This window comes from Oryzias latipes, chromosome 9 (genome assembly GCF_002234675.1).
Source record: "Oryzias latipes chromosome 9, ASM223467v1".
In the NCBI taxonomy this organism is placed as follows: Eukaryota; Metazoa; Chordata; class Actinopteri; order Beloniformes; family Adrianichthyidae; genus Oryzias; species Oryzias latipes.
The window spans coordinates 17,397,256-17,414,739 of NC_019867.2; the positions used below are offsets into that span (position 1 = coordinate 17,397,256).

At 39.2% G+C, this 17,484-nt stretch overlaps 2 protein-coding genes across 3 annotated transcripts; both read right to left on the reverse strand.

The window, feature by feature from the left end:
• Positions 1–1,039: 1,039 nt before the first annotated feature.
• On the reverse strand, positions 1,040–12,333 carry gpat4 (glycerol-3-phosphate acyltransferase 4). 2 transcript variants are annotated; one of them, XM_004072492.4, is made up of 13 exons: positions 12,169–12,333; positions 10,859–11,484; positions 9,054–9,123; positions 8,662–8,962; positions 6,934–7,008; positions 6,757–6,846; positions 4,190–4,283; positions 3,972–4,087; positions 3,828–3,883; positions 3,648–3,733; positions 3,291–3,419; positions 2,960–3,039; positions 1,040–2,301 (listed from the first exon to the last, which is right to left on the reverse strand). In XM_004072492.4, exons 2-13 carry the CDS (start codon positions 11,024–11,026, stop codon positions 2,193–2,195), a joined length of 1,374 nt encoding a protein of 457 aa, XP_004072540.1. In that variant the 5' UTR covers positions 11,027–11,484; positions 12,169–12,333; the 3' UTR covers positions 1,040–2,192. The 2 variants fall into 2 exon arrangements, with proteins under 2 accessions (XP_004072540.1, XP_020561712.1); XM_020706053.2 differs by lacking the exon at positions 12,169–12,333 and adding an exon at positions 11,698–11,778 and having other exon boundaries at positions 2,062–2,301.
• Positions 12,334–12,490: 157 nt separating this feature from the next.
• Positions 12,491–17,141, reverse strand: polr3d (RNA polymerase III subunit D). Its single transcript, XM_023958564.1, has 9 exons — positions 17,022–17,141; positions 14,898–15,094; positions 14,661–14,704; positions 14,399–14,553; positions 14,165–14,289; positions 13,916–14,075; positions 13,522–13,769; positions 13,292–13,444; positions 12,491–12,944 (listed from the first exon to the last, which is right to left on the reverse strand). Exons 2-9 carry the CDS (start codon positions 15,060–15,062, stop codon positions 12,828–12,830), a joined length of 1,167 nt encoding a protein of 388 aa, XP_023814332.1. The 5' UTR covers positions 15,063–15,094; positions 17,022–17,141; the 3' UTR covers positions 12,491–12,827.
• Positions 17,142–17,484: the final 343 nt, after the last annotated feature.

Consider the following 17,484-nt stretch of genomic DNA (forward strand, 5'->3'; position numbering starts at 1 on the left):
CATCACAACTGCTTACAAGAGCTGTACTCAAGAAATAGATTTTAGGTACACGTTTGAAACTTTTTGGTAGTACTAGAAACGGTTCCTGTTGCTGGCTGTAGTTTAAAAATGCAACTCTCCTCGGAGACAATCATTGGTCTATGCTGGAAAAGGCATTTCTAAAAAAGGAATTCTTGCCTGCAAATCATCATCCTGCACTGGAGTCCTTCAATGAAGCCTACTGGAGGAAAAAATGATGGCTTTAAAAAAACAACTTCATTTTGACCTTACCGAAACAGATTTTAGGACTATTTTTATTCCACTAATCTAAATGAGGATTGTTTACGTCTGTGTGGAGGGATCCAAATGGAATGGACGTCTCAGAAACTTAACTCCAACACCTAACTATGCAACGCTAAAATAAACTGCTTAAGAACTTTGAGCTGTTCAATTACTGTAACTTATCGATTTGTTTATAAAAGGTCTGTAGCAGTTCAGGAAGAAAAAATAAGTAAAAGTAGGATTAGGGTTTTCCAAAGTGCCCTTTGAACATAACCAAGACTTGTGTAACACGGTCCTTTCAACAGATAAGACTGAGGTGGAAATGTTTTGCTAGAATGTGTGTTGTGTAGTGAAAAGCAAACAACACAGAAGACTTGATGCAAACCGTGACAGCCAGCGATTGAGATCTTTACATGTGCATGTAGGCTTGAGTATGTAGTTACCAGTGGTTGGTCTGGAGTCAGAGTTAAGGTGCTGTATTCGACATCTGAGGCAAGTCATACAGCAAATCTACAGCAGTCTTAAGAATTCTATCAATAAATGGGCCTATCAAATACTTGCATGGGGAGTAGGTTTGTCATCACTTGCTAGTGAAGCATTTTGGATTAATCTTTTGGTAAATAAATGTTAAAATGTTGCTTGTTATATATTTACCTGCAGTTATCTTTGTCCATTTCTCCAGTCAAACATGAATGAGTGTCTCTTTCACAAAATCCGCAGATATTTATGGTCATTACGACATTGGCACTTTGGCGAATGGAGTCAGAGGTAGCCACTATTTTTTCACATTTGTGTACGTTTATTTTCACAGACTGATTTGACAGTCTGAGTGAGTTTCCCTGATAACAGAAAACAAATTAAACGAGCATCTCCAGGACAAACATGGAGGAGGGCTACCATTTGCAGATCAGCGGCAGTTTCTCTCAGAGCTTAAAGCTGCTAAGTAAAAACAGAAGGAAAAATAAAAGCTTTCAGAGTTCTTTTAGCATGAATGAAAAATGATGTTAATTGCAGAAGCGGGTGGCCAAAACCAGCAGTTTGGAAGGATGAGTTTAAATAGGCATCAGCTGGTGTTAGGTTTCTACAAGAAGCCAACCATGTGCTATGAGCTTAAGAAACGGTGCAAAACTGTCCAATTGAAAGGTCTAATGAGAGGATTATTCACCTCATTATTATCAGTCCCACTGCTCTCTTGCCTGGAACAGGAGAATCTGCTTCAAACCAATACACCTGCATCCTGGTGACAGCAGTTTCCACTTCATAATGTCAGGACTTTAAACATTCAATGGAAACCACAAACAAGATAGGAGCTTTTCTGCTAAGCAACTCCAATGATGGCTATACTTATGTAAAACCCAAATCTACAAAAGCAAACGTTTTCCCATGAAAATCCTAAAAATATATGAAATGTAACAAAAGCATTGCTCAAAGTCTTGGTACAAGCCAGTTAGGCTTAGTACATACAAATAAATAACGGCAACATGTTCTAGGTATAGAACAAACTATACCAATGACCAATAAGAGCTCTCGAATAAAACCTGATCTTTAAGTTAAACCACAATATGAAACCAACATTTGAAAATGTTGAAACTATAAAACAGAGGGATTGAATGTCGAAGATGATCATACACGTTTTTCCTTAAAAGACCGGTGTCAAGGAAGACTTTCTATGTGCACTCCATTGTTTCATGTCTGATGTAGTAGATGCTTGTGTCAAGCTAGTTCAAAGGCGGCACCAGACCCCCTTACACCAATGCAACGCAACATGCCCGGCTGATGCACGGCCGAGAACGCTGAATGAAGAGCTGGTGCGGTCAGGGAGAACTTTCCAGCCCAGCCGCTCCAACAGCAGGGCCCAGTGCTGACGACCAATTTCGTCAGAGGTGCAAATGCAGTCGGGTCGGTGAACAGTCCACTTCCACTGAAGCTCCTCAGGACCGGCTCCGATCCTCTTGGGTGCCCACCAGCATTTTACTGTACAGTTTCTGTTGCTCTTCTTTGAAGGTATCTTTTACCTTGGCACGTTTTAATCCGCCGTCCCTGCAAGAGTTTAGGTTCCGTCAGAACGCAGGTCACAACTAGTCATCTCCTAACCAGCAATGAAACGGAGACAGAATACACTACAACCATTTTAGATGAGCTAGATACTAACACACACCAACTGATACAACTTGGTAACCTTGGAGAAAATCAACAAAGAAAACATACAGTTCTCAGATTTAAAATAAAAGTTTACTTAAAAGATATTACTTTTCTTCTACCAACAGTCTGTACAAACCTATAGCAAAATACTAATACAGTTGACTGGAAGATGTAGGGCGGTTTAACTCCAGGCCTTGAGGGCCACCAATCTGCGTCTTTTCCAAACAACCTGACACTACAGCTTCTGAATGGTGGAACACACCTGCTCCAGGTAACTATGAGCTAGTAAAACTGCGATGTCCGGAAACAAGCAGCTGGTCGAGGTCTGTAGTTGAACGCCCAGGAGATCACAACTTTTACTGTGACTTGTGTAGCTATTCCATATCTCTAAAAACCTGATGCGTCAACTTGAAAAAGGTTTGTTTTACTGACGTCCATTCAAACTGACTCTATAGACTTCAGTGATCTCTCGGCATCTTTTAGAGAAGTTCTTTATAGAAGGTCATTAGTGCAGGAGAGATTTTTCTGCAATGAGTGAGTGGGATTAAAATCGTACCACAGCAAGTCAACCAGGCCGCCTTGTCTGGCTATAGCTGCTTTCACCCGATTGGCAAACTGCACAGCGTCCTCACCCTCCTGATGGACATAAACAATTTAAATGGAGCTTTACAACAGATAGGAAAAATGAAAGTTAAAAGCAGAAATAATAGAAATAAACAAGAGATCTTTATAGTTAAATTAGTTAAATCTATGCACGCCACTTTTGGATTTTTGATTTGTGGTGTGACTTGATCCAAAATAATTTGGATAAATACAGTTTAAATAACAGCTTTTCTAAACAACAAAAACAACGAGCTAATAATCATAAAGTAAAATTGAAGTCTGACCTCTCTGGACATTGGAGGAAGATACCACACGCTGCAGACAATGGCCCAACTACTCATCATTCGTAAAAGGTAGTTGACCATTCCAAACTTGCTGCTGTTCCAGAATGCATCTCCAAACCGAGGATCATACTGCAAGAAAGACATCTAAGTGTTTAATCATCATAGCTACTAGTTCAATAAAGTACAAAGTGTCTGTATTATTACTGACTTTTTAGGTTTTTTCTATTATCAGATATGGTTGTGTTTTGACAAAACCGTGTCTGATAATAGAAAAAACCTAAGAAGTCATCATAGCTACTTTTAATGACATTTACAAAGTCCTTTTTTTCCAAAAGGGGAGCAGACAAGAGCTCATACCTTAATGGCTACAGGGTAGACTGTGGCTCCGATTTCAAAGCTGCCCTTTTTGAACATCATAACAGACGTGTTGTTTATGCAGGTCCCTGAGGAGTTCAAATCATTAAACAATGATCTTTAAACAAAACTTTGATTCAAGTCGAAACTTCAACGCCTTTTTTGTTTTTTTAGAAATCATACCTTCTGGAAAAATAAGTATCGGCAGTTTAGATTTATCTTGGACATGGTCGCTCAATCTGTGATCCATGAAGTAAATAGTTCTGCTGTTAGCTCAGCATTGGAAATTTGTAGACAAGTGCATTTGAACACAATCTGCAATATTACCTTTTAGCCACTAGATGTCTGTCTTTCACTTCGGAGCGCTCAAACCAAACATGAGGGCATGCTTTGACCATGGACCGCTGAATGACTCCCATCAACCCACCGTGAATTTGGCCGACCTAACAACACAAACAAATAACGCATCTATGTAAAAAAGATGGATATCTGTAGTAAAGATAGGTTGTTCTTTTAAATAGCTAGCCTCAAAATGTTATAGTTACCATGGCATAGCAACCATCACTGGCCAGGATGATGACATCGATGGGTGAGGTGTGGTTAGCAACACAGATTCCTCCATTCTTAGGTTTATTCTCACTGAAATAGGTCAGAAAATGTAACGATCAACAGCACATCCACTTTGAAAAGTTGTTAAGGGTGATAGAAGAAAATGCAGTCAGTGTGGAGAATATTAAAAAAAATGGTCAAATTAGTTTTATTTATGCTAATTCCAAACTGAATGAGCTCTGGTCCACTGCCTCACTTTAGCTTAGTAATTGAACCGTAGTATCTGGGATAACGACTCTCCCCTGCTAAGAAAGGACTTGAATGCAGTGTGTCCAGCTTCCAAAGATAAGGTTACAATCTGAAAAAGAGAGCACGACACTTCCTATGTCAGGGTTTTATTTTTAGTGCTACATGTCTTAGGAGGAACATCCTACAAGTGATCATGCCATATAAAGCCTAGTAAAGATATACTGGTTTGATTTAAGAGCACTGATCAATGTCATTGTACCTTTGGACACAGAAGCTCATTATTTCATGACTAACATGTTGAACAGCAGCAGGAGGCTCAACGTGTTCATTCACGGTTCAGATGCAGAATAACGTCTCCTTCCATGAAAAGAGTTTTCAGGAATGTTACAATGAATCAAAAAAAAAGAAGACAATCTGACACAGACACAAAGTGTTTACAGAGCCTATTTTCCGCCTTTCCTCTGCTGAAATCTAAACCTCACTAAACAAATCCTTAAATTATAGAAAAAAAGTGGTAATGCTAATACAAGGAGAACAGATTTCTGCAGAAGAAAAAGTGTTCAGTCATTTTTTCCTCAAAATGACAATGGTGCTTTAAATGCTTTATCATTAAAACAGCATTAAACTGCATTAAAACAACAGAGCAGCAGTAATAGAATGTCAAAGCTCTCGCTTTAAAATGCAAGTTCATCAAAAAGGAGATAAGATGATGATTCACAAATAGCGCAGGTTACTAAAACAGTCCCCTCAGCATAAATTAAACAACACTTAGCAACAATTCTTGTAATTATAGCATGCATGACGGTAATTATAACATAATGAAGGTAAATGCACAGGCAATCTCTGTACACAGCTAGCAGACATGCCCCAGATCCACAGCTTCACTCATGTCACCAATGAAGCCAATTAGGATAACACAGCTTCCACTAAGACTGCAAAGGCCAGCAAGTACTGAGTCCACTTTTTAATAAAGCCATGATCCAATTTTTGGGGGTAGAACAAATGTATTAGCACAGCAACCCCCCCCCCCCCCCGCCCTTAATCAACAGTTTTTAATCCTCATTTGCAAAAGAGTTTTCCTTCAGTTAAGCCTGCAGTGCCCTTAAAAAAAACACAAAGGATTAGCTTCCTCTTCCGTATGAGATGTGTCATAGTCTTGATCAAATCTCTGCCCTTTATTCAGCTGCAATTCCTGTCCCACTAAGGGAAATGTTTCCTTGCTTTGGAAAAAGACAGCAGACACATTTGTGACACATGATTTTGTGTTTTATCTACACTCAAGCCAGCTGTTGAAATGAACACTTAAGGCTCAGCTATTGTGCTCCTGCCCAATAATGTTCACTTGCCCAGTTTTAAGTAAGGACTGAGTATCACTGCCAAAATATGAATGAACTTGTTTGCTTTTTATTCTGAAGTTCTTGATTAAGTTTGATTGAAAATCCCAAGTATAATTTTATAATTTATTATGTTAATTTACTTTGAACAAAAACATAATTATTTTTACATTACATTAATAATTTATCTCATATTTTACATATTTACATAACAAACTTTTCATAACTTGTGTTATAAACTGATCAAAGGTAAAACTTTTGAAACTAGCTGATAGCTGTTTTTTCCTGTAAAAAATTCAGGAATTGCTTCAAATTCGAGGTAAATGCATTCATGATTTTGACAAATATATGTTTTAGGTTTGATTGAGTTAAAAGTGTTTTTTTGTTTTTTACCCAGGCTTGCGATTCAATATTTTTATATTTCCTATGTTTCTTTCCTTGAACTTTAAAACCAATTATTTTTCTTGTCGGCTTTCCTTCCAAACTCTTGTCAAGTGCTCATGTTCTGCGAGTCAGGAACAGTTCCGGTATTTGTGAAGGAGAAATCTACGAGTAAAAGACTAGTTCTAAGGGTTGTTGAAGGTCTGAAGTGTATTGTTCTGATGTGTTCTGCTCACTCCACCAACATGAAACCCCTATGGAGGTCAAATGAGAAGGTTTTAGAAAAAAAACATCTGACAGATGTAGTTCCTAAAAGGAATGCACTGCTCCAGCAGAACTATGAACCAGTAGGACCTAGTTTAGACAGCTGGGTGTAGAATCAGTGTAACTCTGGGGGTGAGCATTAGGACCTGGAGTTTCATGGGAGAGTGAAGTCACAGCATTTAACATTAATATGGTTTTAGGTGATGTACGATAAATGTGTTTAAACTACGACATTGATTTAATCAAAGCCCATTAAATCAGTTGAGCGCATGTTTTTAGACTTTAAAAGAAAAACTGCATGTAGCTTTGGAAGGCAGACAGTTTTGGGTACATACCTGTCGTGATAGGTTATAATGGCAGTGAGAGCTCTAACACATATTCTGTAGCACATCAAATGGACTTTTTCACTGAGGAAACCTTTCATCCTGTAAGACAGAATATTAAACAGAAGGGTTACATATGCAGGTCTGGGCTCATCATTTGGCTCAGGTTGAAGATGTTCTTTGTCTCACCTGCCGTTTGGCAGCAGACCAACTACAGAAGTGAGGAACACAAGGAGGCCAACACCTGTGAAGGCCAGGGTTACCCTGGTGGAGAAAACAGGCTTACACCCCACTTCAAATACAAAAACCAACACCTCATCCACGCTAGGAAGATAAATGTTATGATGCAGAAAATGCAGACCAAAAAACTTTCTTATTTTAAAGTATCATTAGTTCATTTATTTCCTACCATCACCCTATTAATCTGTATAATCTGCAGAGGAGCCTGTGAAGCCAACAGGTCGACTTAATCTGAATGCACCAATGTCGCGGGACTGCAGAAGGTGCTGATTACATTTAGAGAGGATTAGGAAAGTACTGTATGGTGGAGGGGAAGGTTTCATGAAGTGGTCTGAGCAAAGTCAGTATTAAACATGTAAGGAAAATCTTTTATAGCTGCACAGGAGGCGATAAGAATGTTCAGCAGTGATCAGACTCATTCCCTCGCTTTAAAGGAGACTTAAGCAAACCAAGCCTGACGCTCAGTCATGGTCTCGCCGTCTCTCATCTCATGTACCCACACCATGACACAGATTATAGAAAATGTCCAAACTCCAACACAAGGCAAACACATCACACAGCCCTGGGCAGCTAAACACCCATTAAATTACAATCTAAAATCCAATTTCCCTATAAGTTTCTTTAAAAAAAAGGATCACATCTAAATATGAACAGCAAACTGTCTTTTTCAGGTGAGTGTTCATACAACTCCCTTAGTTATATCATACATGAAAATAGCATCACATGATGCAGTACACCATCATGACCAAAACTAAGCACAACAAAGAAGACTGTGTGAGGAACATTGCCAAAAATGACTTGAAGTAAGTTCGGTAGGTTTTGTCTGTGATGGATTTCACATCATGATTTAATTCACTGGGAGCTTTGTCTTTGACATTTTGTCTGGACTTTAACCATCAAAACGTTTTTCCTCATTTGACCTCAAGCCTTGTAGATTTACTGAAGTGTTACATACAGACCATCCTCCTTCAGAAAGGCAGAATTACATTGAAACAAAACAGATTTGGGTAAAAGACAAACTCTTGGCTGATGCATCCACTTGATCCAGTACTTGGGTTCAAAACTGACCCAAATAATCATTCCTTCACTGTCATAACTGATAGCTGGTTTAAGCTGCTTATGCTGGAGCCCTGAGTTTATTAAGTGTTTATTTTTTATGCAAAAAACTTGTGTTCCACATTATTGAACTTCCACTTTTTCAGACATAAAAAAAAGATGTTCAAAAAAGTCTAGATCTGTTTGGTTGGATCTCCTAAAGAAACACGTATTTGAAGCCTTCTTTTGAAAACGTCTAAACAAATTGAATTTGTGCTCTTTGTCCGATTACTTTACTAACACTAAGGTAAAAAATGTTGACTGAGGGGTGAAGGAGTTCAGCTGGAGCTCTTTTTTTTCCCACGAGCTCTGTGTGTGTTTTCAGTTTAACCTCAGGGTGAACCTGTTGGAACACCCACTCCAGGGAAGACTGGCAACTATTGTAAAGCTTTCCAAATCACGAATAGTGCATCATAGTATACTGCAGAGTTATGCTCCTTCTTTTACACTGAATATATGTTTTTAAATTAAAGCTTTGATGAGAAAACTATTGGAGGTTTTTAGTTTGATCCTTGGAATTCTATGTTCCAGATTAAAGAAATTGTGCTGCTTTTCATAAGCCGCTGGAAGTGTGTTCATTACCTGAGAGGCAGCAGAAAGCCATAGCGTATGAGGACACCCAGCCCCCACAGGACGGTCAGCCGCAGGCTGATATATTGGAAGTTATTGTTGCTACGTGTCAGCAGATTCCAAGACTCCAGCTCCTCAGCGGAAAACCGCTTGGTCACCTCGTCGTCCATAATGCTCTCCACTCCTCGCCGAGCAAAATAAAAGATGTCCGACATCTCAAACTCTGGGGTGGAGCCCAAGTCTTTGTTACTGCCGCTGCGCCGGATCTCCTTGATCTCCTCCTCCAGTGAGGTAGGCTCCTTGGCAATGATGGCTAAAGCAGTGCAGACAGATGGAGTATCAGTAATATAAACTTGAAAAGGAACACACATTTACAGGAACACAGCTGCAATAGTATTTCTTACCATTTGAGTATGGTTTGTACAGAGGGTGATTTTTTTCTTTGGCTCCTCTCTCTATCCTAAGTGTGGCCCACTGGAAGAAATACAACAAAAGCTGACTTTTTATTAAACAACACAGAACAGGGACATCGTAGGAATTGAATAAAAATTATTTAAAGTCATAAAGGGTTAAAAATTGCCTTTTTAAGACTAAAAAAAACCTTTAGAAATGTTATGTTAGCCTTTGAAAAAGTCCAGTTGAAAGCCTTTAATGCAACATCACATGTGGATAACATTTTGAACCGTCAAGAGGAACTTGGAGACAATTTGTATTTGGAAACAAAGCTCATTCTAAGCCTACAACTAAAAGATTTGATAGTTAATTACTGTTATTTATTCTTTTTATTGATTACTGTTATTGTTTAAAACTTTACAAAACATACCAGTTGATTTGTCAGTCATGAAAAAGTCAAACTTCGGATTTGCAAATGAAACCAAATCAGGATAAAAGACAAACTAGTCTTCTAGAAGCAAGACAACACTGACAATAATGAAGGTATGGATCTGAATATGCAAACACACACACACACACACACACACACACACACACCTACACACACACACACACACACACACACACACACACACACTGAGCACAGAGGAAACTGTGAACCAAATGCAATAGGCTGACACAACACAATGACTAATTCTAGCAGGAGCAGCACTAGACAAGGAGGTCTGCAACTGTCAAGAACAGAATTAGCCTGGGGGAGCTATAAAAAAATAAATATATTAAAAAAATTTCAAGAAGGTTGAGTATTGGCGGCTTTGCTAGTCACTCTGAGAAACACCAAATTGTCCTGTTAAGTTGACAACAGCAAAAATATTTTTCGGTGAAAAAAAAAAAGACATTTCAAAAATATTTAAATAGAAAAAAAAGTGTATATATGCACAATTCAAACTGTATCAGGTCTTATTTGTGTCATGTGATTTGACTGTTAGCCAATTTTAAACATGAAAAGCTGTTTGCCAACAGTCTTTATGGTTTGCAGTAAAGAGCTGTTGCTAAATCATAAGCAAGCAGTATGACTCAGTCATTCTCTAAAAATGCAACAATTAAAGAGTTTTTGGAGCAAATGAGACAAAATAAAAATACAATTTAAAACGGATACTTATAAGCTGCATGTGAAAGACTAACTTGTTCACAACAACTACAAAGAGGCAAAGACTTTTGTTTAACAGGAAAATGGAGACAATTAGAGACCATATGTTATCGTTAGACATAACTCCACAGTGCTCCAGCACTTTAGGTCTGTTCCTCTAAAAATCTCACAGCAGAGAATGCAATCAGCTGCCAACAGCACTGCACATTTATCCCGCTTGTCGATTCATTTCTGACAGAAGACCTGATCTTTGAAGAACGTGTTTTTTTTTCAAAAGGTGTGCCACGAAGAAAACAAGGGAAAAATGCTAGATTGAACTGTTTTGACATATGAGACAGACAACTGCAAAGATATAGGGGGCCTCTGTTATAACCAAGTTACTGGCAATGCTTATAGGCTGTTCCGGTGGGAAAGCAAGCAGCAGGTGGGATGTTGTTCTGCTTTTGTCGGTTAACAAACAACCAGAACAAACATTAGAAGCAGCAGCTGCCTTCAGCTATCAGCCGGACAGATGTGCTTCCTTCATTATTCAATCAAAATGTTTCCTTTTTAAAAAAAATTTAAGAAACAAAACAGTATTTTGTCTAAAAAAAAAATGCTTTTCAGTTAAAGCGCAGCAGCATCAAGACACTTTTTGTGTATAGTTAGTTTTGACGTTTCACTCACCTCAAAGATCTTTAAGAGAGTTTTCATGTAAAGGCGGCGGATTCCAAAGGACACGCCAAAAATAGCAGGCACAATAATGAAGACCAGTAGCATGGTGAACCACACGGTGAAGGAGATGCCAAGCAGGACACACACCAAGTTATCAAAAGGGTTGAAGAAGAGGTCCATCTTGAAAGCCCAGGAAGGATTATGCTTCAGGTCCTTTAAATTTACATCAAAAAGGCTTGGGTTGGGGGGGTAGTAAAAGTCTCTGGCTCCTGGTCCTCAGAGTCCCTGATTCTTGTGTCACAAAAGAGCCTTCATCGGAGTAACTAAGGAATGGAGCTTCTCCTCACACTGAATGGAGATGTGGCCATCTTGATCTCCCGGACGTGTTACAGGAAGAGCATTAGCTTCATAATGAACGGGATTCTGGAGATGATCTCATTTCAACAAATGAGTTTTGGCTGAGCTGCACTAAAAAAAAAAGTAAATAAAGAAAAATAAAGGTGTGGGGAGAGCGCTCTCTGTTGTCCTATATGGTGGAGGCGTCCCGCCGATGACAGATGTCAACAATGATAACAAAAACAAACTCGGCAGAGCAGGTGGCTGTCCCTCTGTGGTCTGTGTTCCGGCATCACTCTGACCTGGAAAAGTACAGGATTATGGAACAATCAGGACCGACTTTAAAACTAAATTATTCTAGATAGAAGATTAACTTTAACGCTAAATAGAAAACGTCATGTCTGTTTGCGCGTTTAAACTAAAGCGTAAGTAGAAGACAAAAGCCATTTATTTTTATATATTTAGAGTCGGACATAACTTTTCTATAGTATAACGGAACTGATGATTTAACCCACTGTTTCTGCTGCTGGCTGCGGAACCTGCGGAACATTAGCTGGAGGGCCTCCATCCTTGTCCCCTCTCCCATAGCGGGGGTTCCCTCGCCAATATGCTAACAAGCATTAGCAGCAGTAATAAACACCCCATAACAACTAAACAAGAAAGACGTTTAAGAATTTTTTTTTAAAAAAAATCGAAAAAGAGGAACTATTACTAGCCTGAGGAGTCTTAAATGTACCAAAGCGAATTGCACTCCTATAAATTGTTAGCATGAGTGCTAACGGTCAATTCAGACACCGCTCCTCGTTATGCTATGCTAGCCGCCAGCTCTCATCCATGGACAGCCGCGTAAAGAACACCCCAACACCAACAGACGACCTCTCCTGAGTGGGTACAGTACAAGGGCTGGTGACTTCCGGTACATGATCGTTTCTTCAACTCAAAAATAAGAAAAATGAAATGTTTTAAACGACAGAACGCTAACTAACCTTAAGTCACCGCAACCGCTGCGCCGGTACAGTAAAGCGTCCGCCGTTCATCGCGTCTTTGTCTGGTGGACTGTAGCCAAACTCCACCCGCTGGAAACCAGCGGCTCTCCAGATTACAGCCTTTCCGTTTGAAACTATCAGCGCCTCAAAGCCAGAACCCGCTGACTAAAATACCACCCACACTGACCCCTGGTGGCCAAACGCTACTATTGCGTCAGCCAAGACTCCAGCCCCCAAACGCGCAGCCAGGGCTTCATCCCCAAAAGGACAAACTCAGATAAATGTAAACATTTCAGAACTAATAAGACATTTGACAACTGAAAACATAGAAATAAACTTTTATTTAATCACATTTTACTTTTTATCTATGTACACTCTTGCCAGGAAATGTATTAAGCAAATCTTCAAGAAACTTGACATGAAATTCCATTTTTGAACCATCTAATCATTGAGATCAAAATAAAACCGTACCTATATACATTGTTGTACAATAACACTTGAAACTAACCTGAAATAAAGCAAAACAAAAATCAGCAACCTCACTACTGAGTGTTAGGAACCTACAAGAAAATCAATTCAGTCAGCATTCCTGACTCAATTCCATTCCTGTCAACATCATGACAGGTACAGAGCAAACTTTGTTAGATGCAGCTTGGGCATCATGCCCTCTTCTGTAGTAGAGCCTCAAAGTCCGGAGAGCAAACCATTTTGTGCTTGATATTTCCAAGTACAGTCAGAGTTCCGCTTTTCCCCTCTGGATTAATGGATACCAGCTCCTGAAAGACAAAAGTGAGGGGAAAAAACGCATGTTGGGGCTTAAAAATTATGTCATTAAATATATTTATGTTGGTATTAGCAGCTAATTAGCAGCAAGAGTCATATTGATTATAAGTGTTTAACAGCACGACGAAGCTCCATTTTCAATTTTTTTTTCTGGACAAATTTTTTGTGATGCATCCAAAAATCCAGCTTCTCTTGAATGGCATCAGCAAAATATTTTGCTTTTACTGATAATTACAGCTTGCACATTCTCTGAAATAGATTAGCATGCATATTTTTCATGCCTAAAAGCTGTTTTGTTTTGGTGCGCACTTGAATTCGTAGGTGTACAGTCCAATAGTACCTGTAAGAAAGAGCACGACGCTCCTAATGACACATCAAGTGTCACCTGTCCTAGTATCAGCTGCACTCGTCCAGACTTCCGCACCAGCATCTTTCCCACCAAACCCTCTCGCAGATCCTTCAAATTACAACTGTTGTCCTCAGCTTCCTCTTCCTGTTGTTGGAAAAACAGTTAAATTACTATTTCCACATGTGATCGCATGAGTTGAAAGGTGAACACCTGAAACCTACCTGGGACTCTGTTTTCAGAAGCACGGACTGTCCATCCTCGGACTGCACCTCTGTCCTCACAGGTCTGTGCTCCTTGGTGGGAGGCTGACCAGGAAGAGAGTCAGGCAGCTGAATGAAAAACAGCTCCTCTCCTTTGTTTAGACTCCACTTATGAAGCAGATCAGGAAGAACTTCAGGCTCAGGAAGGGGAGGAGGTCTAAATGTTGCCTCACTCTTCTGTATCTCCACTTCCTCTGGCTCTTGTTTCACTGCAGACAGGATAATGTGGCGTTTTAATAACAAAAAAAAAAGGCCACTTCAAATACAGATATTATGAATGCACACAATTTCCTGTTTTGGGTAACTATAAAAACTGCCAGAAATGAGCTGTACAGATAAAAGTTTCTGTAGTTACCAACGACTCCAGACTCCATGGGATCATCCCCCTCTTCTGACTTCTCAAGTTTGACAGTAGATTTACTAAACTCCTCCCTAAATCCCCATCCTGACACAGAAAGGGGGAGCTGGACAGGGCAACTCCTCTGCTCACTCTTTAGGAAGGGGTCATCAATAAACTGCAAGAAGGGGAACGAGAAAAAAAAAGAGAGAAATGCCTTTTGGTGAAAGTCTGTGATGGTTGTAACTAAGAGAAGGATGGACGTACATTGTCCCGCTCCAGCTTGCGCAGAATTTCCTTCGTCTCCTCTTCAGTCTCCCTCTTCTCCTTTTTAATGTTAATGATGGGTGAAGGCCCCATGCTTGGAGCATCTCTTTCGCTTTCATATCCACCTATGAGGGGGGGGGGGGGGGGGGGGGGGGGATAAATCATTTGAAACTTTAAAAATGGCAGTTCAGCTGCAGCAGCAAACTGCATATGCTAGTCCTGCTGGCCCCCCACCTCTCCTTTTCATCATCATCTCGGCCGGCCCCTGCTCAAAGATAGAATGGGACTGGATGATCTCTTGGCGACCTCGGCCCCTGCCTCTGTCTCTCGGCCCTCGACCACGTTCTCCACCTCTCCGATCTCTCCTTTGATCAGTCTCAACTTTGGCTCTGTTGCAACCAAAAATTTTTTTTTTAAAACAGTTAAAGCTTCAGTTTACACGAATTTTATTTGTTCTTCACTGCATTTTTCAATCCTAGAAATAAAATCAACTTACTCCTCTTTAACCTTTCGGCCAATGATGTTGGGTGTGAAGGTTTTCTATAAAATTAAAAAAAAGATAAATGAGTAATAAGAAAAGCTGTTTATTTTTGAAATCTAGAAAAAAAAAATCATGATTGCAAGTAGGGCAAAAGAAGCTACAGAAGGGTTTCTTAATATATCTGGTGTGATTAACTCATCTAACACAATTCCTAACCCAAAGATTAAATGGCGAGTGAGGTATGATGCTAACCTTCTTCACTCCTCCCAGGGTGAGGTCCCTTGACCGCATGGAAGGGAGGCGTCCAGGAGAGAGTCCAGCTGGTGGTCGACGCCCCATCTGGAGTCCTACATTGCTGCTGCTGGCGCCTGCAGGAGTGGGAACGCGTTGACTGCTGGACTCCCCGGAGTCCGCCATCCTGAACTTTAAAGGGATGTCAAACTCCCAACCTGGTGGCCAACAATAATACTCATCATCATCTCTCTCAGACAATGGTGATGTTTAAAAGGAAAATACACAAATATTACATAAAAATTGTTTTCAAATGTCTTTATGAGGAGGTTGCACACATTTTACTGCCAGGTGAAACACTACTCTGGATTCTGTTGGCGTGTGCCTTTAAAACAGTTACGTAATGTCCAGGGTGTGTGGCATCTTTCCAAATACAACTCTTTCCCAATCAGTCTGGTAGTGCACTTCCTATCCCCCTCCCCTCTGTTCTTACTACTTCCTGCACGGTCTTCCTGTCCTCTGTTGTGCCTTCAGACAGCGCGGCACTAGAACTGAACCCTCATTGTTGGCCTTATAAAACCTGACCAGCAGTTCCTGAAAGAAGAGGGCCTGCCTCAACTTCCTGAGAAAGTACTGTGTTCTGACCAGGTGATCTCAGCTGTGACGTTTATTTATGGCCCCTCATCCTCGTGTGTCGCCAATCATTGGATTTCAAAGTAAAGCTACAGGCTAGAAGTTCTTTTGTTTTGTTTTTTTGGCCCCTATGCCAAAATTTAAAAGAACCAGCTGTTATCTCGCAAAATAAGATCAACGCACTTGTTTTTGTAATACATCTTTGCAAGAAAATTAGCAATGCTCAACAGCACGTGACACTAAAATTAGCAAAAAGATAAAGAAAAGATTTTTAGTGTCTTATCATCGCTACAAAAGGGGATTTGCGTGTCCCTCCCTTCATGTCCACAAATTCTGTCACTTGAACTGCAGCAATATTTAAACTTAATTTCATCTTCAAAAAATACAAAAGCTCAAAAAACAATTGAAATTTGTAAATTTTTTGGACTACTGATATAAGTTTACTCTCGTATTTTCTCTTTTTATTATTATTTTTTTTTAACTTTATTTTATTTTTTTCTTTGTTTAGTTTTATTTTATTTATTTATTTTTATTTGTTATTGCCTTTTGTGATTGCTTCTAATAATTAAAATTTTCTTAATGTTGTAACACGTTTATTCTACTGTACATTATATGTGCATAATTGTTGCATTCTCTTGTTCTGTATGTTGCAATTGTCCAATTAAAAAAAAGAATTCTGTTATTTCCCTAAACAAACACATTGAGCATGCGCGTCTTACAGGGTATGTTTGATTTGTTGTGCGGGGACGCTCAATTCCTTCACAGTCAAGAGGGCATGTTTCTGTGCCAGCTGGAGGTTGGTTAGTTTGTAACAAGACCAGAAAATCGATCAATGATTTCTGCTGTTTTTCTGAACACTATTGTGATTATGGTCACATGTCTTTTCTAAATTAATTGTTTTTCCACACATTGCAATGGAATGATGCTTTGACATTTCTTTGCTAACATCACCATCACGTCGTTTTTACGCTATAGTTAAAAAACCAAGCATGTATCTGAATGGTACTTTCCAAGATCGATTATCAATTTAATATAATTTTGAAAGGATTTTATAATGGTACAGTTCGATTTGAATCCATTATCAACTTGTTTCAGCCACAAAATCTGTTTTGATGTGTCACTTTATTAATTAATCATTAGACCCCATACCTAAAATTAATGTTATTGAGGTTTACATTAATGTAATTTGTAATAATACCGGGATAAACAAAAATATACTTTCAGTCCGTTCTGTAACCTTTTTCTTTTTATCTTTTTTACTCTGTTGTGGTTCTGAACGTAAGCAATTCAAGACATTAATTAGGAATGATTTCTTAAACTTTCGAGTCTAAGCATTGAGAATAAATTGTGTTTACAATGATATTTGTCAGTGATTTAAATACACAACCAGTATTTACATACGATGAATGAAGAAAAATGTTACAGAAACACGTGGCTAGTAAGATAGATCACAAACAACGCGAAAGCTGTCCAGAGGAAGTCTTAACATATTGCAGTTCTCCAAAAACTTACACGACACGTCCTCGGTGGTCCTTATTCGGAGTTTTCCCCCCTAAAACCTGCCAGATATCAGAAACAAAATCCTGTTGCCTCGTCCACCGCTGCATTCACTAGCGGCGCCATGACACTTCCGCTTTGGCTTCAACTTGCTCTCGAGGATCAAACATGCGCAGAAAAACGCGCATGCTTAGAAACATTATTTTGTTTTATTTTTATGTTTTATTTCAGAATCCACAGTCCAAAAAAATTCACTGTCATAAAAAAGATAAGATTAGATAAACGATTATACTAGTCTTTCCAAATGTTTCCTAAAACAGCTAAATGAAAATTATATTTTGAGTTCTGACATATCGTGCATTAGTTTTCCTGCAAGTTTTGTCAGATTCATAAAAATCTTTTGCATGGATTAATGTTATTGAATGTTTTGAAATAAATGTCTCAGATGTGAAGAACCAAAAGATATGGCATATTTCGA

Excerpts from the sequence above, each read along its gene's own strand:
- gpat4 (XM_004072492.4), bottom strand. The coding sequence starts at position 11,026 with ATGGACCTCTTCTTCAACCCTTTTGATAACTTGGTGTGTGTCCTGCTT. Across the intron at positions 6,847-6,933 it reads GGTCTGCTGCCAAACGGCAG|GATGAAAGGTTTCCTCAGTG; the intron begins GTGAGACAAAGA and ends TCTGTCTTACAG. Across the intron at positions 3,734-3,827 it reads GATACTTATTTTTCCAGAAG|GGACCTGCATAAACAACACG; the intron begins GTATGATTTCTA and ends TGAACTCCTCAG.
- polr3d (XM_023958564.1), bottom strand. The coding sequence starts at position 15,062 with ATGGCGGACTCCGGGGAGTCCAGCAGTCAACGCGTTCCCACTCCTGCA. Across the intron at positions 14,290-14,398 it reads GATGATGATGAAAAGGAGAG|GTGGATATGAAAGCGAAAGA; the intron begins GTGGGGGGCCAG and ends CCCCCCTCATAG. Across the intron at positions 13,770-13,915 it reads CATGGAGTCTGGAGTCGTTG|TGAAACAAGAGCCAGAGGAA; the intron begins GTAACTACAGAA and ends TCCTGTCTGCAG.